This window comes from Acipenser ruthenus, chromosome 34 (genome assembly GCF_902713425.1).
Source record: "Acipenser ruthenus chromosome 34, fAciRut3.2 maternal haplotype, whole genome shotgun sequence".
Taxonomy (NCBI): Eukaryota; Metazoa; Chordata; class Actinopteri; order Acipenseriformes; family Acipenseridae; genus Acipenser; species Acipenser ruthenus.
In genome coordinates, this window is record NC_081222.1 from 935,306 (window position 1) to 960,000 (window position 24,695).

The following is a 24,695-nucleotide window of genomic DNA, read 5'->3' on the forward strand; positions in this document are numbered from 1 at the left end:
TGGTAATAATTCAATGAAGTAAAAGGCCAGTGATTCATGTTTTAGTGCTAAAATAGAAAAAAAGTCTCTCTTACTTTGGGCTTCCTGGCTGCTTGGAGCTCAGTCGTGTGGGGGTTTAACAGGGATCACAGCGGGGTGTTTTTCTATCAGCAGCACGTGTAACTCTCTTTTGGGGAGCCAGGCATGGCTCCTTTATATACTGCAGTGTGAGTTTTTTGGCCGCTGGGTTAGCTAATCCACATGGTGGTCTAAAGGAGCCATGTCTGGCTCCTCCAAATGCCTTTGGTTAAGTATTTTGGCGGGAAAATGTGGCTCTGTGAAAGCAGGACCCGCATCTGCAGTGCCCAACACACCATGTGATAGCGACTCCCCTCACAGGAAACCGCGATCGCATGGTTTGTCAGAGACTGCCCGGCCAGTCACGCTAAGGAATGAAGGAGGCGAGGCAGCGGATACACAGAGGGTGAACTTTAATAACATGCAGGACAGAATCCAATAACAGAGAGCATCAAAAAACACAATGAACAGCAAACACGGGCACTGCAGCGGAATCAACCACAAGAACACGTTCACACAACGACAGTCCTGCTGAAAGAACCACAACTTAGCGACTTGCAGAAACAGCAGCGAGCGATTCAATGCGCTGCTGCTGCCGGGAGGGTCGCGTCTCCACGGGAAGCACAGTCTCACCCTGCTGGCTCCGTCACCGGGCTTCACCTAAAAACAAGAAAACGCGTTAGTGACACGCAGGAACAACGCAGGCGAGTCTCAGACACGAGTCCTGCTGCACAGGAGGCAGTGAAACGGCTTGAAACACAGCGATCACACACACAGCAGCCGCTCTGCGCTACAGCGCCTCGCATTACACCAGTACGGGGTCCGGACACTCACCCCGAGGAAAGAAACGTCTTGAGAACACAAGCCACGTCCCGCAAAGACTGCTGCTGCTGCTGCTGGCAACGCAGCCAACACGGTATAGTGTGTGAGAGCGCAGCGCAGCGGCGTGTTTCAAAGAGATTACACAAACACGCGCATTTTAATTGACAAACATCCCTTAACTCAATACGAGCATTGCATTTGAGAGTACAGCGCCCTCTGCAGGTCACTGGATGAAAAAAAACAAGACTCACCGTGACGTCACTGGAGGCTCCACAATCCGATCGCGCGAGACTTCAGCAAACACAGCGGCTCTCGTTCCTTAGAAAAAAAAACACAACAGAAAAATGCATTGTAGAGAGTGTGTGTGACTCTATAGAGGAGACGCTCTGCACACAGCGTGCATTGTAAAGAGAGTGTGTGTGACTCTATAGAGGAGACGCTCCGCACACAGCGTGCATTGTAAAGAGAGTGTATGTGACTCTATAGAGGAGACGCTCTGCACACAGCGTGCATTGTAAAGAGAGTGTGTGTGACTCTATAGAGGAGACGCTCCGCACACAGCGTGCATTGTAAAGAGAGTGTGTGTGACTCTATAGAGGAGACGCTCTGCACACAGCGTGCATTGTAAAGAGTGTGTGTGAGACTCTATAGGGGAGACGCTCCGCACACAGCGTGCATTGTAAAGAGAGTGTGTGTGACTCTATAGGGGAGACGCTCCACACACAGCGTGCATTGTAAAGAGTGTGTGTGTGACTCTATAGGGGAGACGCTCCACACACAGCGTGCATTGTAAAGAGAGTGTGTGTGACTCTATAGGGGAGACGCTCCGCACACAGCGTGCATTGTAAAGAGAGTGTGTGTGACTCTATAGGGGAGACGCTCCGCACACAGCGTGCATTGTAAAGAGTGTGTGTGACTCTATAGGGGAGACGCTCCGCACACAGCGTGCATTGTAAAGAGAGTGTGTGTGACTCTATAGAGGAGACGCTCCGCACACAGCGTGCATTGTAAAGAGAGTGTGTGTGACTCTATAGAGGAGACGCTCCGCACACAGCGTGCATTGTAAAGAGAGTGTGTGTGACTCTATAGAGGAGACGCTCCGCACACAGCGTGCATTGTAAAGAGAGTGTGTGTGACTCTATAGGGGAGACGCTCCGCACACAGCGTGCATTGTAAAGAGTGTGTGTGACTCTATAGGGGAGACGCTCTGCACACAGCGTGCATTGTAAAGAGAGTGTGTGTGACTCTATAGAGGAGACGCTCCGCACACAGCGTGCATTGTAAAGAGAGTGTGTGTGACTCTATAGAGGAGACGCTCCACACACAGCGTGCATTGTAAAGAGAGTGTGTGTGACTCTATAGGGGAGACGCTCCGCACACAGCGTGCATTGTAAAGAGTGTGTGTGACTCTATAGGGGAGACGCTCCGCACACAGCGTGCATTGTAAAGAGAGTGTGTGTGACTCTATAGAGGAGACGCTCCGCACACAGCGTGCATTGTAAAGAGAGTGTGTGTGACTCTATAGAGGAGACGCTCCGCACACAGCGTGCATTGTAAAGAGAGTGTGTGTGACTCTATAGAGGAGACGCTCTGCACACAGCGTGCATTGTAAAGAGAGTGTGTGTGACTCTATAGAGGAGACGCTCCGCACACAGCGTGCATTGTAAAGAGAGTGTGTGACTCTATAGGGGAGACGCTCCGCACACAGCGTGCATTGTAAAGAGAGTGTGTGTGACTCTATAGAGGAGACGCTCCGCACACAGCGTGCATTGTAAAGAGTGTGTGTGTGACTCTATAGGGGAGACGCTCCGCACACAGCGTGCATTGTAAAGAGAGTGTGTGAGACTCTATAGAGGAGACGCTCCGCACACAGCGTGCATTGTAAAGAGAGTGTGTGTGACTCTATAGAGGAGACGCTCCGCACACAGCGTGCATTGTAAAGAGAGTGTGTGTGACTCTATAGAGGAGACGCTCCGCACACAGCGTGCATTGTAAAGAGTGTGTGTGTGACTCTATAGAGGAGACGCTCCGCACACAGCGTGCATTGTAAAGAGAGTGTGTGTGACTCTATAGAGGAGACGCTCCGCACACAGCGTGCATTGTAAAGAGAGTGTGTGTGACTCTATAGAGGAGACGCTCCGCACACAGCGTGCATTGTAAAGAGTGTGTGTGTGACTCTATAGAGGAGACGCTCTGCACACAGCGTGCATTGTAAAGAGAGTGTGTGTGACTCTATAGGGGAGACGCTCCGCACACAGCGTGCATTGTAAAGAGAGTGTGTGTGACTCTATAGGGGAGACGCTCCGCACACAGCGTGCATTGTAAAGAGTGTGTGTGTGACTCTATAGGGGAGACGCTCCGCACACAGCGTGCATTGTAAAGAGAGTGTGTGTGACTCTATAGAGGAGACGCTCCGCACACAGCGTGCATTGTAAAGAGAGTGTGTGACTCTATAGAGGAGACGCTCTGCACACAGCGTGCATTGTAAAGGGTGTGTGTGACTCTATAGAGGAGACGCTCCGCACACAGCGTGCATTGTAAAGAGTGTGTGTGTGACTCTATAGGGGAGACGCTCCGCACACAGCGTGCATTGTAAAGAGAGTGTGTGTGACTCTATAGGGGAGACGCTCCGCACACAGCGTGCATTGTAAAGAGTGTGTGTGACTCTATAGGGGAGACGCTCCGCACACAGCGTGCATTGTAAAGAGAGTGTGTGTGACTCTATAGGGGAGACGCTCCGCACACAGCGTGCATTGTAAAGAGAGTGTGTGTGACTCTATAGGGGAGACGCTCCGCACACAGCGTGCATTGTAAAGAGTGTGTGTGTGACTCTATAGGGGAGACGCTCCGCACACAGCGTGCATTGTAAAGAGAGTGTGTGTGACTCTATAGGGGAGACGCTCCGCACACAGCGTGCATTGTAAAGAGTGTGTGTGACTCTATAGGGGAGACGCTCCGCACACAGCGTGCATTGTAAAGAGAGTGTGTGTGACTCTATAGGGGAGACGCTCCGCACACAGCGTGCATTGTAAAGAGAGTGTGTGTGACTCTATAGGGGAGACGCTCCACACACAGCGTGCATTGTAAAGAGAGTGTGTGTGACTCTATAGAGGAGACGCTCCGCACACAGCGTGCATTGTAAAGAGAGTGTGTGTGACTCTATAGGGGAGACGCTCCGCACACAGCGTGCATTGTAAAGAGTGTGTGTGACTCTATAGGGGAGACGCTCCGCACACAGCGTGCATTGTAAAGAGAGTGTGTGTGACTCTATAGGGGAGACGCTCCGCACACAGCGTGCATTGTAAAGAGAGTGTGTGTGACTCTATAGGGGAGACGCTCCGCACACAGCGTGCATTGTAAAGAGTGTGTGTGTGACTCTATAGGGGAGACGCTCCGCACACAGCGTGCATTGTAAAGAGAGTGTGTGTGACTCTATAGGGGAGACGCTCCGCACACAGCGTGCATTGTAAAGAGTGTGTGTGACTCTATAGGGGAGACGCTCCGCACACAGCGTGCATTGTAAAGAGAGTGTGTGTGACTCTATAGGGGAGACGCTCCGCACACAGCGTGCATTGTAAAGAGAGTGTGTGTGACTCTATAGGGGAGACGCTCCACACACAGCGTGCATTGTAAAGAGTGTGTGTGTGACTCTATAGGGGAGACGCTCCGCACACAGCGTGCATTGTAAAGAGCTTGAGACTCTATAGGGGAGAGAGGAGACGCTGCATTGTAAAGAACACTATCAAATGAAGACCAGCCCAGATAGGACACTACACCTGGCTCAGTTACACAGGAGCGATCAAGGGGGTTGTGAACCCAGCACTCTCCCTGGTGTGTTTGTGTCAGTGTATGTGTGTTTGTCTTCACTGTCCTGTGTTGTAACCCCTCTCTCTCTCTCTCTCTGGTAGATCTCAATGAGGCTTCAGTCTCAGAGAGTACCGGTAACTGTCCCGCAGTTAAACTGAATTAAAACCAACAAGCACCTCTGTGACTCCCCAATAGAACATTCTGTGCCTTACCGAGACTCTGAATCCTTCTCCTCGTGTGTGTGAATCACGCCAAGGCTGCACACCAGAAGAAACAGGCTATCTGGGATTTTACCTGAAGAAAAAACACACCACAAAATCACAAGAGTTACACCACGAGGAGATTATATATCTATTTACATCTGGCGTTTCCTGGTTTGTTTTGCACAGTTAATGCCACTTCAATTAAAAAGCGGGCCCCTGACTCTTAGACCCACATTTCCAATGACATCGTACATAAACAACGCATAATCATTTAAACCGAGATAAAGTGTGGCTGACCAAGCCATCGAGTCAATCTCCGTCGTGTGCAGAATATGCAAAGACCAGACCCCGGAAACAGCGCCTCTTCTTTCAAACAAAACCTTTGTTGTCCATTGGAAAGAGAAAGAGAAAATCGGGCCCCTGTTTGTTAAAGTTTTGGAAAGCGTTTCGATGCTGGGTTGTTTTTACAGGTACGGAAGCGCGTCAAACAACAACAGATAAATAACAAGGAAGAACAGCAATAGGTCTGACATGGAAAACTAGTGCAAAAAAAACTACTGCAAAAACATGCCATCAAGTGCCATGAAGCTACATGCACACGAAACACAAAGTCTATCTGCATGAAGAGCCAGGAGCCTCTGTGTCCAGGGCGCTTTGCAAACTTTCACACCCAGCACTATTATTATTATTATTTATTTCTTAGCAGACGCTTTGAACTTACAATTGTTACAAGATTTCACGTTATTTTTACATACAATGACCCATTTATACACACAATTCAGATTACATGTACAGATGTCAGGACTGCCCAGTCCCTGACCACATTCCGGCGCCTCCTCAAGACTCACCTCTTCAAACAGCACCTGTAGAACTCCTCTGTTTGTATCCTGGGACACTATCACCCTTCATTTAAATGTGCTTTATTTTGCTCTTATCAGCCCCCTATTTTACTGCATTTAATCCTGTACTTCAGAATACTGTAATCTGCCAAGTGTTTAACCTGTAGTACTTTGTATTTAATCACATCCTGATGTAACTATCACTATTTAATCATATCCTGATGTAACTATCACTATTATCTGCTGTATTATTGAATTGTGGTTTGTCAAACTTGTACTTTACTTGAACAAAAGTTATTGTATTTCTTGCTCTTATTGTATTACTTGTATTGTAACACTTGAAATGTATTTGCTTACGATTGTAAGTCGCCCTGGATAAGGGCGTCTGCTAAGAAATAAATAATAATAATAATGTAAATATTAAACAGAACACCTGGTACACGTTGCACTAAATCGAGCATACTTTGAAGAAAAAAAGACTTTTTTATATATTTTTTTAACATTGAGGGTATTTTTTTTAGTGCGGATGACAATGTGAACAGCGTGACACAGCATTCACTGGACTGGTGCAGGGAGGCTATCCTCTCATGCATGTTTGTATGTTTGCTTGTTTTGCACAAATAAGAATTTCAGATCGCGCTTTCCAATCAGCTGTGCAGGAGCATGAAATCCTTCTTCATTCCCCGAATGCGCGTCGTTCACTAAAACAGACACTTATATAACTTTCATTTCTGCATTTTTGTAAATATCTTTTTTTCCCTGTTTTGTATTACCTAAGTGTAATAAAACGTGTTTGAAAAAAAATGTTGCTTGAGCTTTCATAATGCATGCACGAGAGGGCTAAATAAAATACAAACATTTAAGAACATGTGGAATCGTGTTTCTAAAAAGATTATAAAACAAACTAAAGGCAGCTTTAAAAAGCGACTCGTTCCAAGTCTGAAACTTAATACTGGAACTCAAGCGCAAAGACAGTTTGGACTGGACTGGTTTTGCATTATGTTTTTTAAATCTTGAATACAAGCAATTTGTTTAAACAAACATTTCTAAATATAAAAAGTGAATCTCAGCTGACCACATGCATGCTCTCTCTGCACCCTCCCAACCGAAACAAACACATTAAAAACCACGAGAAAGTTACGGAGCTCAAACTCACCGTGTTACCCCGGCCGCCATCTTTCCGATCTACCTGCGCGGGGCGTGGTCACCTGTGGAGGTGTACTTGGGAGGGGCGTGGTCACCTGTGGATGTGTACTTGGGAGGGGCGTGGTCACCTGTGGAGGTGTACTTGGGAGGGGCGTGGTCACCCGTGGAGGTGTACTTGGGAGGGGCGTGGTCATCTGTGGAGGTGTACTTGGGAGGGGCGTGGTCACCTGCGACACACCTGAGGGCGTGGTTACGGAACACGCCGCTTCGGGATGGTTTGGGGTTTTCCTTTGCAGAGGTAAAAGGGCCCCGCTTTTACAATTAGCTATGTCATGTTAAGTGAACTTACCCCTTTTATCTGTTTTGAGGTATCGCCTAAAAACGACGATACCCCAAAACGCCGACGCGGTAGAGAACGAAGCCCGAGAAACTCACGCCTGTCTGCCACGGGTATTGGAACAGAATGCTGGACTCGAACCCGCGACAGAGAGGTGAGGCTGAGTGGACTGCAGCTCCACACAGGCAAAGCACGGGAAGCTGTGCTCAGTCCGCTAAGCCAACCGCGCCGACAAGCGCCAGAGCGGCTTTGAACTCGTTTCAATGTCCCGGGTGGCGCGTTTGGAATTGCATCCGAACAGCTTTTCAATTTGAACAATCACACATCCTGAATTCATGCTGCGGCTGTTTTTTGTCTTGTGTTTGTTAAATCTCCCTACACAAGCCGGGTGAGTGGCCGCGCTCCGGCTCTCCACAGCAGTCCAGAGAGGAGGGCGTTGCTGTCTGCCGGTCTGCACTCGCGGCTCAGCGGATCCGGCTCTCTCCTCATCCTCGACCGTGTTTCACTGCGTCTCGAGTTCACAGCGCGGCTTTCATTACCATGACGTTTTATTGAAACGCCTTCTCTCATTATTATTATTATTTTTCTTTATGAAATGGCTCCATACATTATTTTTTTTTAGAAATCCTCCAGATCTCTTTTGATTAAACAGCCTGCTATAGAAACAGGCTTGCTTTTCATGGTGATGTCGATGTCTTACTGTGCTGGCGCGGGGGTTGTGAAGCAGAAAGGATAAAGCAAAGAGATACTTCTGCGAGTCCGCAGAACAATCCTGGGATTCATCATCATCCTAGTAATAATAATAAACACATCGCTTTCAAGTGTTCAGATAAATCACACAGCCTTACACCCGGATCACCATCGCCGCCGCTATACGCATCTATAAGGGCAGCAGTGTGGAGTAGTGGTCAGGGCTCTGGACTCCTGACCGGAGGGTCGTGGGTTCAATCCCAGGTGGGGGGACACTGCTGCTGTACCCTTGAGCAAGGTACTTTACCTAGATTGCTCCAGTAAAAACCCAACTGTATAAATGGGGAATTGTATGTAAAAAATAATGTGATATCTATATAATGCCATCGATAAGGGCGTCTGCTAAGAAATAAATAATATATATAAATATAATTTATATTGCACATGTTAATGTTATATATCCCAAATGATATCGCTAAAGTCTACCAGAAGCTATAATAGTAGTACATTTTTGTCAGTTTTTCGTGAAGTATATGGAAAACGACAAAGCGTTGCGTGTAATTCAATATGTTAAGGTCACGTTATCCTGCAGGTTTCATTCGCCTCTATGAAGCACACTGACTTCACTCTATATAGAGGGTGATGCTGAACTTTTGGGCAGAGCTGTAGGTCGGTGTGACTGAGGATCCGTACTGAAAACAGCTTTCTCCTGTCAGGGGTCTCTGAACCCCTCTCTGCCTCACCTGTGACACACCGCCTGGGCCCCCTTCATGGTGCTGCCTGCGTTGATGATGTCATCGTGCTCAAACGTCATCATGGCCCGCATCTCCACGATGGTAGCGTGGATGAGCGCGTGGTACATGCTGTCACTAATCCTGCGGGAAAGAAGAGAGGAGAGGCGAGCGTGGCACAGCAAGAAGACTCTGTGTAGCACTGCGATCCATTACTGGTTTTACTGGGAGTTTAATAATCAGACACACCTGAGCTAGCTCCCTGTGCACGCTGTGGCTCATCAAATAATCAATCTTTATTTTATATAGCGCCTTTCATAGTGGATCACAAAGCGCTTTACAAGATGCAGTAACAGCAAGAAAATTCATAACACTTTAAAATACAGAAATGCATCATACATGATATACAGTAAAAAAAAAAAAAAAAAAAACAATGCATAAGACATTACAGTGTAAAGTGAAGAATACATGATATTAGCAGAATACATAAAACACTAGCAGCAACACAGCAGCTAAGGCAGACACCAGGCTTGAAGAGCATGGAAAGCGAGAGAGAACAGGCGGGTCTTGAGAGTTGATTTGAAGCGAGCGACGCTGGGAGAGTCACGCACCGCAGCTGGGAGAGAGTTCCAGAGAGGCGGAGCCATGAAGCTGAACGATCGTTCTCTGAGTGTGGGGCGCTTGTGCTTGGGGATAACGAGCAGGCCAGGGTGCGAGGACCTCATCTTGCAGGCAGGGACACAGCGGGTCAGAGAGGTTGAGGAGGTGCTCGGGTCCTGTGTGATGAAGGGCCTTGCAGGTGAGCAGGAGAGTTTTGAAAGTAATCCTGAGCTTTACAGGTAGCCAGTGCAGCTGGGCAAGACAGGGGGTAATGTGATCACGTAATTGCAATCAATGAACTCCACAGCACTGAATAACTGACAAAGCGATTCCATGCCAGATCTCTCCACACTTTGCCTTCATGTTTAAATTCATGTTGCACAGGACAGCCCCATCCAAACCAGCTGCAGCCTGCCAGCGTCAGGGCTGATTTCTGCAGCAGTGGAGAACCCTGAGCAAATTAACAAACACCGTGCTCAAGGTCCTGGAGGAGCCCAAAGGGGTGGAAAGCCTCCAGGAGAAAGACCAGGAGGAGGGGCAGCAGACTCTAGAGCAGCCCAAAGGGGTGGAAAGCCTCCAGGAGAGAGACCAGGGGGTGGAGGTCAGCGCCGTGCAGCCTGTGAAAGATGAGCAGCTGGCAGGCGAGAAGGGAAAAGGGTTTGGATGGTTTCGAAGATTTTGGAAGAAGAAACCGACGGAGGAGAAAAAGGTGAAGAGGCGTGAGAGAGGCTGCTGGTGCTTGTGCATGTAGGGAGGGTGGCAAACAAAAACAAAACAAAAAAGAAAGGGAAATCGAATTTAAAAAATAATAATAAAAAAAATTAAAAAAAATAAAAAATATTAAAAATAATAAAAAAAATATATAAAATATAAGGCATCCCCGGGCGGTGCGAGGCAGGCATCCCCGGGCGGTGCGAGGCAGGCATCCCCGGGCGGTGATGTGAAGGCATCCCCGGGCGGTGATGTGAAGGCATCCCCGGGCGGTGACGTGAAGGCATCCCCGGGCGGTGACGTGAAGGCATCCCCGGGCGGGGACGTGAAGGCATCCCCGGGCGGGGACGTGAAGGCATCCCCGGGCGGGGACAAACTCAGCTGTAGCTCCTCTCCCTCAGGTAGTGGAGGTAGCTCCAGCTCCTCTGCTGGTGGAGGTGGGAGCAGCAACCAGTCCTCCCACGGCGGTGGAGGCGGAACCAGCAGGTATTCACCCTCTGCCGGTGGAGGTGGGAGCAGCGTGTAGTCTCCTGGCGACGGAGGTGGGGGCAGTGTGCATTCTCCCCGTTGCAGGGGACTTGTGCGGCTCTCCCTCTCTTGCAGGGGGATGGTGCGGCTCTCTCTCACTTGCAGGGGGATGGTGCAGCTCTCCCTCTCGCTCTGGAGACGGCGGTGCTTCTCCCTCTCGCTCTGGAAACATAAGAACATAAGAAAGTTTACAAGCGAGAGGAGGCCATTCAGCCCATCTTGCTTGTTTGGTTGTTAGTAGCTTATTGATCCCAGAATCTCATCAAGCAGCTTCTTGAAGGATCCCAGGGTGTCAGCTTCAACAACATTACTGGGGAGTTGGTTCCAAACCCTCACAATTTTCTGTGTAAAAAAGTGCCTCCTATTTTCTGTTCTGAATGCCCCTTTATCTAATCTTCATTTGTGACCCCTGGTCCTTGTTTCTTTTTTCAGGTCGAAAAAGTCCCCTGGGTCGACATTGTCTATACCTTTTAGGATTTTGAATGTTTGAATCAGATCGCCGCGTAGTCTTCTTTGTTCAAGACTGAATAGATTCAATTCTTTTAGCCTGTCTGCATACAACATGCCTTTTAAACCCTGGATAATTCTGGTTGCTCTTCTTTGCACTCTTTCTAGAGCAGCAATATCCTTTTTGTAACGAGGTGACCAGAACTGAACACAATACTCTAGGTGAGGTCTTACTAACGCACTGTAAAGTTTTAACATGACTTCCCCTGATTTAAATTCAACACTTCTCACAATATATCCAAGCATCTTGTTGGCCTTTTTTATAGCTTCCCCACATTGTCTAGATGAAGACATTTCTGAGTCAACGTAAACTCCTAGGTCTTTTTCATAGTTCCCTTCTTCAATTTCACTATCTCCCATATGATATTTATAATGCACATTTTTATTGCCTGCATGCAATACTTTACACTTTTCTCTATTAAATTTCATTTGCCATGTGCCTGCCCAGTTCTGAATGCTGTCTAGATCATTTTGAATGACCTTTGCTGCTGCAACAGTGTTTGCCACTCCTCCTATTTTTGTGTCGTCTGCAAATTTAACAAGTTTGCTTACTATACCAGAATCTAAATCATTAATGTAGATTAGGAATAGCAGAGGACCTAATGCTGATCCCTGTGGTACACCACTGGTTACCTCGCTCCATTTTGAGGCTTCTCCTCTAATCAGTACTTTCTGTTTTCTACATGTTAACCACTCCCTAAACCATGTGCATGCATTTCCTTGAATCCCTACTGCTACCTGGGTTGCTGTTCTGTTTATCGCTGCCTCCAGGTAGCTGAGGACCAACTCCACACCTTCCTCCAAGGTATTTGGGGTGTGTTTCCTCTCATATGCCTCCCATCGTTCCCTGTCCATCAGCTACAGGACCCGGGTGGCTAAGGGCATAGACTGGGCCTCCAGCCCAGCACTGTCTAGGATCCAGTCCCGCAGCCTGATGGCGTCTTCTGCCATTGCCTTTTTATTTTTTTTCCAGGGGCGGGGCACACTGCCACACCGTCCAATATCACAAGACTAGTCTGCTGTGAATTTTCTGGAAAGAAAGTATCCATTGTGCTATTTGATAACGATGTTACAATGTCAATAACGATGATACAGTAATCTGGTTCCCTGGTTACTATCTGACCACCTCTCGCGATAGCATGAGGGAGACTTGTCCAGCTCACGTCACAACTTAAACGACTGTTGCTGTCATTTTGACGTGTGTATTGCACAAATAAACATTTAAAAAAAAATAAAGAAAAACTCTTTGTTTTTGTATTATTTAGTCAGGCCTTGTCTCATAGTTGGGGGGTAATGAATCTACTAACCATTAAGTTACATAATCGGGCCAGCAGTGTGGAGTAGTGGTTAGGGCTCTGGACTCTTGACCGGAGGGTCATGGGTTCAATCCCAGGTGGGGGACACTGCTGCTGTACCCTTGAGCAAGGTACTTTACCTAGATTGCTCCAGTAAAAACCCAACTGTGTAAATGGGGAATTGTATGTAAAAATAATGTGATATCTTGTAACAAGTGTAAGTCGCCCTGGATAAGGGTGTCTGCTAAGAAATAAATAATAATAATCTACATAAAACTGGAACCAATTCATTCTTTGGAAACACTGATAGAATTCAGTTGGAAGGCCATCAGGGCCAGGTCACTTACCACATGCCAGTTTTTTTACTGCTGCAGAGTCCTCCTCCTCGTCACTAAGCCTGTGTGATCACTGCGATTCTCTCCAGGAAACGTCACATTTCATCAAACAGTCTGTTCTGTTAGAAGCTGTCATCAGCCTGGGTTTGCTTGTAGTCTGGGTACAGACGGGTACGCATTCTTTCAGGCGTATGGAATTCATTTTGTAAACTAACAGAAAAAAAAGCTGTATTTTGTTCACACACACATATATATATATAAGTTTGAGAAAAAGGAAAACTGCTGATCAATAAGAAAAAAGAAAGAAAAGGATATTTCACTTCATCGGCTGAATACAAAACAACAGTGCTTTAAAAGTAGTCTTTTAAACAAAATTCCAGAATTTTGATGATGATGATGATGATGATGATGATGATGACCTCAGAATAGAATGTTCATTCCAAATGGCTCCAAAGTGCCTAGTTTGAAAATTAGTTCACATTCCTTTTGTTTCCTGACAGCATTAGCTCCATAGCATTGAACCATCCCACAAATTGTGATGTCTTCTATAGTGTGGTCATTTCTGTTAAAATGTCTGGCGACAGGAAAGGTAGAGGATGTTAATTCATATACTTCTCAGATGCTCCACGAAGCGATCAGCCAAGCGTCGTTTTGTTTCACCGGTATAGAGCTTCAGTTACATTTGATGCAGCCAATGCAATATACTACTCCTTTACTAAAGCAATTAAAAGTATCATGGATAGTAAATGAGGATTTTGCACCCTTAACTACTGTGTTGCTGAGAATGTATTTACAAGTTGCACAGCGTGACCTATTGCACCCTTAAGACTATATATATACATATTAACTAAAGAAGCAGGGTTATATTTTCAACTTAATTTTGTTGATTTGCTTTTAAAAATGTGCTGTCTTTTTTTTTTTTTTTTCAAATGTCGTTTATTTTCATCACATCACAAGCGCATCAAAACGCGTCAGAGTTTTTTTAACTTCTCAAAGTAATGCTAGACTCCTACAGAAAACAGTGAGGGGACTCTGTCAAGTACGAAGCAGGACACGCGTCCCAGGGACCCGCTGATCCAGGAGACAAAGTCCTATTTTGTTAATCAGATTGACAGCTCTGCTCAGGACGGATTCACTCTTTCTCTACCCAGCTGATCCCATGTAACCAGGGCCGGATTAACAAAGTCAACAAAATTAATCCATTTTAAAAATGCAAGCTGTATCTGATCCAATACGCCAACATGGAACAATCTGAACAATAATGAGTACTATGCAACTCTTTAAACGTTTTTAAAAAAAGAAATCTATTATTTGACATACTGTTTGGTTTGGTAAGTATACAAGTTAACTGTAAAGTGAGAGCAGAGGTAATTAATTCTGCTACCACATAACGTTAAAAGCAGTGTGGACACAAGAGTAAAACTAATAATATTGTTATCCTTTGACAGAACACAGAAAAACAATATACCAAAATAATAATAATAATAATAATCCTCTCAAATACAATATTCAGTTCTCAAAAGAACACAATTAATAATACAGGGACGAAGACGCACCAATATTTTTCGCTACATAAAACCCACTCTTACTGTTAAACACAACTCCCCTAAATTCTGCTTTGCAAATCACAAATTACTAAAAAAAATGTTTAGTAATAGCGGAGAGAAAAAACAACAAAAAAAACGGAGGCATGTTGTATAAAATTGATAATTTTAACCGTGCCTTACAAAATATACCAAAAGCATATGCTTGTGTCACTATCGTCTTACCGACAGGAACAAAAAAAAAATCCTCTATACTCCTCCTCCTCTTCGTCGTTAAATATTCAAACGTTCATAAAATAATAATAATAATAATAATAATAATAATAATAATAATAATAATAATAATACACGACGGCGGTTTTACGGTTGGTAACGAAGATTTAAAAAATGGACTGTTCCATTTCTAATTGGTGTGGGGGGGGCGTGTTCACTTTGTCAAGACTCATACAGAAGGTATGCGATTTGAAGTTAGGTATGGTGGGGGAGGCACTTCATATAGTGTTTTATATTTTATTCATTGATTTTTGTTTAAAAAAAATCTTAATGAAAAATTGCAAAAAAAGTGGGTGGACAGCGTCCACCCTTGAAAAAAAAGTGAGTGGACGGCGCTCACCCTCGAGAAGCCGCTGCGCAGCGCCGGTCTCGTGAAGCCGTGTAAAGTTAACCGCCGTTTTCTTTACAATTACCTCGAGCGGCGCAACGCGCGTTACGTTAGTACGTTAAGATTATTTATGTATTTATTTATTTTAAAAGTTTTTTTTTTCAAAATATATATTTTTTTTTTTGTCAGGGTTAATAATCGAATACTTGGAGATTCTGTTTGAAAAGTGTTTTTTAATATTTAATTAACAGCCGTACTGTGAACGTGACACGTCGTGTCAGCACTTTCAGAATGTAACCTGTAAATTAAATATATTTAATAATAAACAAATATAAAAATGAATAAATAAAAAAAAAACACACAAGTGCCAACTTCAAACCCCAAACTAACCCGACCTCGCCCGCATACCGACACACTTACCTGTCTCTGGCAGCGCACTCTTGGGTGGAGAACATTTTTCTCAAATGCAACCTCGAGTTTAGTCGTTTTAAATATATTGTTTCTTTCTTTTTTTTATATATATATAACCCCCACCTGCTGCTCAATCCTCCCCTGCAGCGGCTCTTCAGGAATGTCACTAACCGCACTGGAACAGCCGATACCGCGCCGGGGCCGCGCCGGGGGGGGCGCGACGGGACAACGGAACAGCGCTTTCAGTCGCCCTGGCAACGGCTTCCTTTCAAACACCGGGGCCTTTTATCAGAGTTTATTTTTTAAAGTCAATATTTTCATCCGGTGACGTCTGCCTTTTTGTTTTTGTTTACCTCGGATATTTTATTTTTTACTCTCATAATAATAATAATAATAATAATAATAATAATAATAATATATACAGCAGAGACAGGTACAGCCTTTATAAGAATAGAGAATCGCCTCTCAAACACAAGAACAAGAAAATAAATAATGAACCAATAATTCAACTCTCAATAAACGTTATATATATATATATATATATATATATATATATATATATATATATATATATATATATATATATATATATATATAAGTAAACGTTTTATTACACATTAAGTCGAGTAACTAAATAATTATCATCTGGTCTTCCGATGCTGAAGAAAACAACACACATATACAATGAAATGAATAATAATAATAATAATAATAATAATAATAATAATAATATACAGATATAATAATATATACAGCAGAGACAGGTACAGCCTTTATAAGAATAGAGAATCGCCTCTCAAACACAAGAACAAGAAAATAAATAATGAACCAATAATTCAACTCTCAATAAACGTTATATATATATATATATATATATATATATATATATATATATATATATATATATATATATATAAATTAAACGTTTTATTACACATTAAGTCGAGTAACTTCATATACAATGAAATGAATAATAATAATAATAATAATAATAATAATAATAATAATAATAATGATGATGATAACTTCAATATAAAGGTAACTTTGTCCCTTGTTTAGGCTCTTGGACATCACAAAGTGACCTTCAGATAACGGAAGGGGGTTTATAAGCCGTGTTTGATATGTGGGTATTTTTTCTGGCGCTGCGTGGGGCTCTTTGAAGGCGCGCTTTGAAGCTTTACTGGGATCAGATAAAAAGGGGCTCCCGGTCTGCAGATACCAGTCCGAGGAAGAGCACAGACTGGGAGAGAGGCAAATAAACTGGGAAATAAAAAATAAACGAGAGAAAAAGGTGAACGAGTCTTTCGCTTTTTCACCTCTGTGTATTCCGTCCTGTCTTCCTCCAACCGTCTAACTAATTAAACAGCTTTTAAAACAAAAAAAACGACAATTATAATACTATAAATAATAATGATACTATAAAACGGACAGGTGTCGTATTTCAAATCAAATGGAGCTGGTCTTTTCATTCTCTTGGGCTGGGCGTGCGGACTCTGCTTGGCTTTTGAAAGCTAATTCATTCTGCGTGGAAAAAAAAACTAAACTAAACTAAACTAAACAACAACAAAACAAATAAAATAAACGCTGGTTCCAGAACTAAACTAAAAGTTTCCTCACAAAGGTGACGACGATGCAATGTGAAGGGTTTTTATTTGTTAGTTTTTTTAAAAATCTGCAGACCAAGGTAAGTTTAAACAGGGACGAACCCGCTTTATATCACGAGTCCCGTGCAGGCACACGGTGTGATATAAAGCGGGTTTCGCGTTTGCCTGTGACAGAAAATTACAAAAAACAACAAACCTGTGAATTTAGAGCGGTGTTTTAATACTGTACGTTTAATTGTTTACATTTAAGAATATGCATGCAGTTTACAACAGGACAGACACGTTTTGTATCATTAAATGGAATTAAACCGTTTGCGTCATTATGTAAAACAGCCGTGAATTGTCGACTGATAAGAGCTGTCTGTACGTGGTGTTGTTCGCGTTTATTTGTGTAAGACTGACTGTGTTAAAATTTGGAGACGTTGGTGTTGGATCCCGTTAAGCCCCGCCCACGCAGCATTTGTTAACAGGCTGTACAGCATGTCAGTTTATCAGACGAGACGATTATTGGTTGTTAGTTATTATTAGTTTATTTAGCAGACGCCTTTACCCAAGGCGACTTACAGAGACTAGGGTGTGTGAGCTATGCATCAGCTGCAGTGTCACTTACAACTACGTCTCACCCGAAAGACGGAGCACAAGGAGGTTAAGTGACTTGCTCAGGGTCACACAATGAGTCAGTGGCTGAGGTGGGATTTGAACCGGGGACCTCCTGGTTACAAGCCCTTTTCTTTAACCACTGGACCACACAGCCTCTAGCTGCGTTGCAGGCTGCACGAAACGAGACAATAAGCGGGTTTGTGATGATATTAAGAGAGGTCATTTATCTAAGAACCTCGGGGGCGAGTGGTTTTTCAAAAAGCGTGATAATAAACGGGATGTGATATTAAACGGGTTAATCTGTAATTTAATTGACAGCGAGGTTAAAGTCAGGCTAATATCACAGCGCTCTGTGACATGGCCAGAGGGTCAGATTATCCGGATTCCTTAAACAATAACCAACCAGCTTTGATTTAAAAATACAAATCCCTTTTGAAAGTGCTGAGGGTTACTCCGGTATTGCTGATGGATAACGGGAGCTGTGCAGCTAGACCAAGATAAAGAGAAACCAAGACTAAACCCCTTTCTCACTAAAATGCACTGGGATTCAAATATGTGCAAAATGTGTGTGTGTGGGGGTCAGTGCCAGGGTGTAGCTGTGTGTGTGTGTGTGTGTGTGTGAATGTGTCACAGTGCCAGGGTGTATCTGTGTGTGTGTCACAGTGCCAGGGTGTGTGTGTGTCACAGTGCCAGGATGTATGTTTGTGTGTGTTTGTGTCAGTCTGTGTATCTGTCTGTGTGTGTGTGTGTATCTGTCTGTCTGTGCATGCATGTGTGTGTGTGTTTGTGTCTATGTATGTGTATCTGTCTGTGTGTGTGTCTGTGTGTTTGTGTCTGTCTGTGTGTGTGTGCGTGCACTAACACCACACACTGAAACCCCGACAGGAAGTGTCTCCACCCGTCCAGCAGGAAGTGATGTCGGGGAAGGCGTGCACCAGCGGCGCGGTGATGCAGGCACAGAGAGCCGTGGAGCAGCTGAGACTGGAGGCAGCGACGGAGAGGATCAAGGTACCAGAGCGCCCCCTAGGGGAGGGGAGGAGACACCGCCTTGCTTCTGGTTACAGATATTACTGACGTTATGTTTTTTTGGTTTTTTCTGCTCAGATCTCCAAAGCGGCCACAGAGCTGATGCTGTACTGCCAAGAGAACCACAGGCGTGACCCCCTTCTCAGCGGAGTCCCTGCTTCAGCAAACCCTTTCAAAGACAAGAAAACCTGCGTGCTTCTGTGACCACACCCCCGGGGAGGCCCCGCCCCGCACAGCAGTGATTGGCTGGATCCTCGCAGTCACTCTGTGATCAGAGCTGACTGATCCTAATAAAGAGGCCACGCAATCTAACTGCTGGACAGCCCTGGGCAAACGTTTAGCATCACCCTCTGTTTAGAATGAACTTCACTCTGCTTCGTGAGGTCGAGCGAAACCCGCAGGATAACGTGACCTGAACAGAATGAATCACACACGACGCTGCGTAGTTTTCCCTTATAATGAAAAGCTAACCACAGATTTCAAACGTGACGTTTGGAAAGCTAATATGAAATACTGCTGTACTGCTAGTATGGCTTCCGATAGACTTTTTCGCGAGATCATTTTGTAGTTTCTTTGCTTACACGATGTTAAACAGCAGATCTAAACTATGTTCATATGTTTGTTTGTTTTTTTCTTTTATGATGTCTCAATCCTAAAATTCTAGGTGATGCTAAACTTTTGCCCTGAGCTGCGCACTGAACCACACATCAATTCTGTGTCGCCTGTTACAATTTAAACCTAATAAAAGCACTTTTAACTTTCAAACACAAACTGGCGTTACGTTTAAAAAAAACAAACATTTATTATTATTATTATTATTATTATTATTATTATTATTACACACACACAACTGATCAATCAATCAATCAAGAGGGCGCAGCCCTGCCCTGCACATCCTGTGAACGAAGCTCTCCGTTTGGACGTGGACTTCCCCGTGGGGACGAAGCAGAAACACGTCTCCATGACGAGGGGGGTGGGGACACTTTCAGAAAGCAAGCCTTCACGAATCCTCGTCCACACGCTTCACCTGTCTCTGCTTCACGCTCCAGAACCCCAGGCTAGGGACAAGTATCGGGGGCGCTGCCTGTATTGGAAGAACCGTGTTCTAGAACCAACAGGGCTGGCGAGTCCGGATTGCCGTGACCCAGTTTAGCCTAAAACCCGGTTCCAGACGACCCCCTGGGTCTTCTCAATCTGGTTTGGTGTGCATGCAGACCGTGTCAAGGACTATAGAAATCGTTTTTCAAACCCTGAACCCCGTTTGAAAACACTGAAGTACTAGTCATGTTGTTATGGGTTTATTTTGGGGGTAAAGGGGCTGTGAAATGCACAGGGCTCAATTCAGGGAGATTTCTTCATCTTCCAGATTTCAACAGACATGTCTCCCGATGCAGCTGCCAGCACCCCACCCTCCACACTGATCTGGAGAGAGAGAGGAGAGGGGGAGAGGAGAGGAGACAGAGGAGAGGGGAGAGAGAGAGGGGGGGAGAAGGAGAGGAGAGGGGGGAGAAGGAGAGAGGAGAGGGGAGAGAGGATGAGGAGAGAGGAAGAAAGAGGGGGGAGTGAGGAGAGGGAGAGTGAGAGAGAGAGGGGCAGGATGGGGAAGAGAGGACAGGAGAGGGGAGAGGAGTCAGACAAACACATTCACAGACCACAGATACAAAAGACTTAAGTGTTTAGTCTTAAAAGTTCATCTAAAGTAGTTGTATTTCTTAATATTTTTAATTGAGAACACACTGACACACGCAGTGACACAGGCAGTGACACAGTGACACACACACACACACAGTGACACACTGACACACACACACACACGCAGGCTCGCCGGGTTGTTCTCACCCCATTGAAGACCTCTTGGTGCTGGACGGTGCAGAGGGTCTTCGGGGGGTCCGAGGGGACATGCACCTTGAGGGTCTTGTCGGTGGCGCAGGTGTACAGGGTCCCCAGCGAGACCTGCACCCCAGTGAGCAGCGCTCGGTGCCCCACATCGAACCTGGCGAGGGGGGAGAGGAGCCCGTCCTGCCAGCGCAGAGCGTGCAGCTCACCCTGGTTATCACCCGCCCAGAGGAAGGGAGGCTGCGGACACAGAGACAGCAGGTACGAGCTGAGCTGAGAGGGGGGGGGGGGGGGAGAGGGGGGGGGGGGGGGGGAGGAGGGGGAGAGGGAGAGGGAGGGAGAGAGGGAGGGAGGAAGAGAGGAGGAGAGAGAGAGGGAGGGAGGAAGAGAGGAGAGAGGGGGAGGGAGGGAGAGGGGGAGGAAGAGAGAGAGACAGAGGTGTAGCTGAGCATCAGTGGAAACACCCTCCACACACACACACGCACACACACACACACTGCTAATAAGATACAATGTTACAGAAGGGTATACAGATATCTTTGTGCTAGCCTAGCAACACAGACAGTGTGAATCACAACCAGCACTCCGTACCGTAACTGAGTGATATCCTAATTTGTCACAACACAACACAACACAACACAACACAACACAATCTTTTTTTATATAGCCCCTTTCATAACAGACTTATCAAAATGTGCTGAACAATCAAAGAATACGCCAAATCAAAACAGGTACGTTTTTAACTTACTTTAAAAAATATATATATATCTAAAAATGCCTCCCTCATGCAAACAAAAGCAACACCCGTCCTTCAGATGAGACGTACAAACCCAGGTCCTGTTGGAAGTGACTCTGCAGCAGCTGATGAAGCACAGCTCACTCCCCTAGTCTCTTTAAGTCTCTTTGGATAAAAAAGCATCTGCTAAGTGGCTCATGAATAACACTGTAATAACACTGTAATAACAGCTGGAGTCTGGGCAGTGGGAGCGAGGCGGTAGCGCCGCCCCTGTGTTGGGTCTCAGTACCTGCATCCTCTGCAGCAGCTTGCCTGCCCTCCGGTCGAACACGGCCAGGCTGCGGTCCTCGCTGCCCGAGACGATGTGCCTCTCGTCTGCGCTCAGGGTCAGGACCGCTCTGGCGTGCAGCTCCAGGCTCTGCAGCAGCGGCTCGGCACAGCGAGGATCGTACACCGAGACCCTCTTATCAAAGGAGCCCGCCACCACCACATCAGAGAGGCAGGACAGGCAGAGCACTGCATCCCGTCCCCTGAGAGAGAGGAGAGAGGAGAGAGGGAGAGAGAGGATAGAGGAGAGAGAGGATCATACACCAAGACCCTCTTATCAAAGGAGCCCGCCACCACCACATCAGAGAGGCAGGACAGGCAGAGCACTGCATCCCGTCCCCTGAGAGAGAGGAGAGGAGAGGGGGGAGAGAGGAGAGGGGTGATAGGAGAGAGGAGAGGGTTGAGAGGAGAGGGGGGAGGAGAGAGGGGGGCAGAGAGAGGGAGAGGATGTGAGAGGAGGGGTAGAGAGAGAGATGACAGGCACACACACACTGATGCAAACGCATTGACACACACTCACATCGACACACAAACATTGACAAACACACACAGACACCCCCCCCCGGCTCACTCACCTGATCTCAGACAGGGGGGCCCCACAGGCCCCCAGGTCCCACGTCTTGATGGTGCTGTCGAAGGAGCCCGAGCAGAGCAGACTCCCCCGGGCAGCCAGGCACCACACCCAGCCCCGGTGAGTGCTGTAGCGCTGGTTACCAAGCAGGGTGGAAATCTGGGCGCCCCCCTCCCCCTCCGCCTCCCCCAGCCTCCTCAGGTCCCACAGCACCACGTTCCTGTCCCGGGACCCCGAGGCGCAGACAGTGCCCCCATTTAACAACAACACAGACTCCACGGAGGCGAAGTGTCCCTCGGTCAGTGAGAAGCGCTCCGCCCCTCCGCCCTCGTCCGACCAATGGGAGAGGTGCTCCTCGAGCTCCAGGCAGGCTGCGGGCCAATCGAAGTCCGGGGTTTCGAGGAGGGGGAAGGTCCCGCCCCCAGCTGGGTGGAGCCTCCTCTGAGCCCGCACTTTCCAGGTGAGCCGGTCTGAGGCCAGAGCCCTGAGCAAGCGACACACCTGCGTGCGAGAAGGACGGGCCAGACGCTTATTTGGGTTTGATATACAGAGGTTGTTGGTGTCTCTTCTGTTTAATCTCTTGTAGTAATATATCTTATTAGCAGGGTGTGTGTGTGTGTGTCAAATGCATGATGTTTATTAGATGGGCCAAGAGGGTCCCAAGCTATACAGGAAAACAGTTACAAAAGAAAGCATTGCTGAAGAATGATGTCATCACAGGTTAGGTATACAAAGGCTTGGTAATTATATTAAAATGCCCTTCTCATATTGCATGCTGATTTTGAAGCTGAATGAAGCATTGATATTAAACTGACCAGTCGCCGTATTGATTGATTGATTGATTGATTGATCGATCTTTGATTGGTAAGACTCACACCTGAGGCAGCACGTCCACCACGATGCGAGCCGGCAGGTAGGAGGTGACGTGGAGCAGCACCTCCCAGGGCAGGGAGAGGAGCAGGGAGCTGCCCTCGCCAGAGGGGGCGCTGTGCACACAGGAGGAGGGGGTCTCCAGGGCCGGGGCAGAGCTGGGGAATCAGAGAACGAGAGTATGAGGGAATCAGCAGGACCAGGAGGTCCCCGGTTCAAATCCCACCTCAGCCACTGACTCATTGTGTGACCCTGAGCAAGTCACTTCACCTCCTTGTGCTCCGTCTTTCGGGTGAGACGTAGTTGTAAGTGACTCTGCAGCTGATGCATAGTTCACACACCCTAGTCTCTGTAAGTCGCCTTGGATAAAGGTGTCTGCTAAATAAACAGAGAATAATAATAATAATAATAATAATAATAATAATAATAATAATACTGCCCAATAACTTTCCAGCTGCTTTGTCTACAGAACTAGATTCTGTCTCACATACTAAACAATGTACTGTAATGCCCTGGAAACGATCGGACTGGTGAGGCTGCATTTAAATCATTCTAATAATACAGCGAGGTGGGCAAAGCACTGCCTCAGAAATGGGCTTCACAGGGTTAATCTGTAAAGGGGCAGCAGTGTGGAGTAGTGGTCAGGGCTCTGGACTCCTGACCGGAGGGTCGTGGGTTCAATCCCATGTGGGGGGACACTGCTGCTGTACCCTTGAGCAAGGTACTTTACCTAGATTGCTCCAGTAAAAACCCAACTGTATAAATGGGGAATTGTATGTAAAAATAATGTGATATCTTGTAACAATTGTAAGTCGCCCTGGATAAGGGCGTCTGCTAAGAAATAAATAATAATAATAATAATAATAATAATAATAATAATAATCTGTGTAGCTCCCCCACAGCACACAAGAAACACTGAAAATAACTCTCCTTTGAATCAACCGGACCACTGCTCTGCAACCGGACCGGGGCACCAGAACGAGGAAGTCTCAAAATGAGGAGAATGTAAACAAACTGCACAGCCAACCAGGTGTGTTTGTTCAGCTATGCGTGAAGCAGATTTGCACAGAGAAAGCTCTGGAAACCCTGCAATTCATTTCTACAGAGCTATGCGCACTGAGAGTTCACCGCACCGGCAGGTCTGCTGCTCCGGGGACGGATCGGTTTCGCTCTGGCGTGATGTAGCGCCGCACCTCGCATCGCTCCGGTCCGGGTCCGGGTCCGGCTCGTGTTGGTCCGCCATCTGGCACGCTGGTGTCTAAAATACAGACAAACAGAAAAAAAATAACATCAAATACAGACCGACGCGTGAATGGGGGGGGGGGGGGGTTGCAAATAAAACACCAGCAAACTCGAACCAGGGTTTAACACTGTCTGTGCATTTCAAGATCTCCTGGTTTCGTGGTACATTATGTGTAAAGGAAACGGCATGGTTCAATTTGCAGGTATATTAATTCATTCATTCCTTGTTTCCAGTGAATGCTCAGCCCGCTACAAACCTGTTTTCAGTCCCCGAACAGCGACCGCATTTACACACCGTGCATGATCCTGTGCATTAAAAACACCATTAACATCTGCACCCTGCAAAACTACCACCAGCCCTGCAGCACGAGAGACCGTCCCCGCGTGGAGCCGCAAACCACTGCAATGCTTTTTAATAAAATAATAACTAAACACGTATTTCTCACTTCGAAATTTGTTTTCCTTTTTTTTTTTTTTTTTTTTTTTTTTTTTTTCAGATCAACAAATGAACTTCCGGCGCGTACCCGCCCTCCACGTCACGACCCGCACACGTTTTGATCTCCACGTGTTTTTTTTTTTTTTTTGGCAGATTTTCGCCACCGTGTGGACGGCCGGTTGCATTGCAAGCAGACTGCGCAAAATTTAAAACAGGTCATTTATAGATATAACAATAAATACAAATAAATCAAATAATATAAATACATTTCAGAAATGCATAT

At 46.1% G+C, this 24,695-nt stretch overlaps 2 protein-coding genes and 1 long non-coding RNA gene across 6 annotated transcripts; 1 reads left to right on the top strand and 2 right to left on the bottom strand.

Annotated features, from left to right (window-relative positions):
* Positions 1-453: 453 nt before the first annotated feature.
* Positions 454-7,904, bottom strand: LOC117401988 (uncharacterized). The gene is made up of 4 exons (XR_009310121.1): positions 6,885-7,904; positions 4,899-4,980; positions 1,131-1,197; positions 454-717 (listed from the first exon to the last, which is right to left on the bottom strand). It is a non-coding gene; the product is annotated as an uncharacterized LOC117401988 (long non-coding RNA).
* A 9,662-nt stretch (positions 7,905-17,566) lies between these two features.
* On the top strand, positions 17,567-19,163 carry LOC117402097 (guanine nucleotide-binding protein G(I)/G(S)/G(O) subunit gamma-12-like). The gene is made up of 2 exons (XM_059006910.1): positions 17,567-18,376; positions 18,473-19,163. The coding sequence occupies exons 1-2, from the start codon at positions 18,284-18,286 to the stop codon at positions 18,596-18,598; spliced, it is 219 nt and encodes a 72-aa protein (XP_058862893.1). The 5' UTR covers positions 17,567-18,283; the 3' UTR covers positions 18,599-19,163.
* A 30-nt stretch (positions 19,164-19,193) lies between these two features.
* On the bottom strand, positions 19,194-24,371 carry LOC117962643 (F-box/WD repeat-containing protein 9-like). Of its 4 annotated transcripts, XM_034920193.2 has the most exons (7): positions 24,234-24,371; positions 23,868-23,992; positions 22,742-22,892; positions 21,869-22,365; positions 21,256-21,496; positions 20,234-20,503; positions 19,194-19,816 (listed from the first exon to the last, which is right to left on the bottom strand). In XM_034920193.2, exons 2-7 carry the CDS (start codon positions 23,975-23,977, stop codon positions 19,736-19,738), a joined length of 1,350 nt encoding a protein of 449 aa, XP_034776084.2. In that variant the 5' UTR covers positions 23,978-23,992; positions 24,234-24,371; the 3' UTR covers positions 19,194-19,735. The 4 variants fall into 4 exon arrangements, 1 of the variants encoding a protein (XP_034776084.2); XR_009310120.1 differs by lacking the exon at positions 19,194-19,816 and having other exon boundaries at positions 20,344-20,470; positions 21,256-21,633; positions 22,680-22,892; positions 23,852-23,992; XR_004663273.2 differs by lacking the exon at positions 19,194-19,816 and having other exon boundaries at positions 20,366-20,503; positions 21,256-21,633; positions 22,680-22,892; positions 23,852-23,992.
* Between the last annotated feature and the right edge of the window lie 324 nt (positions 24,372-24,695).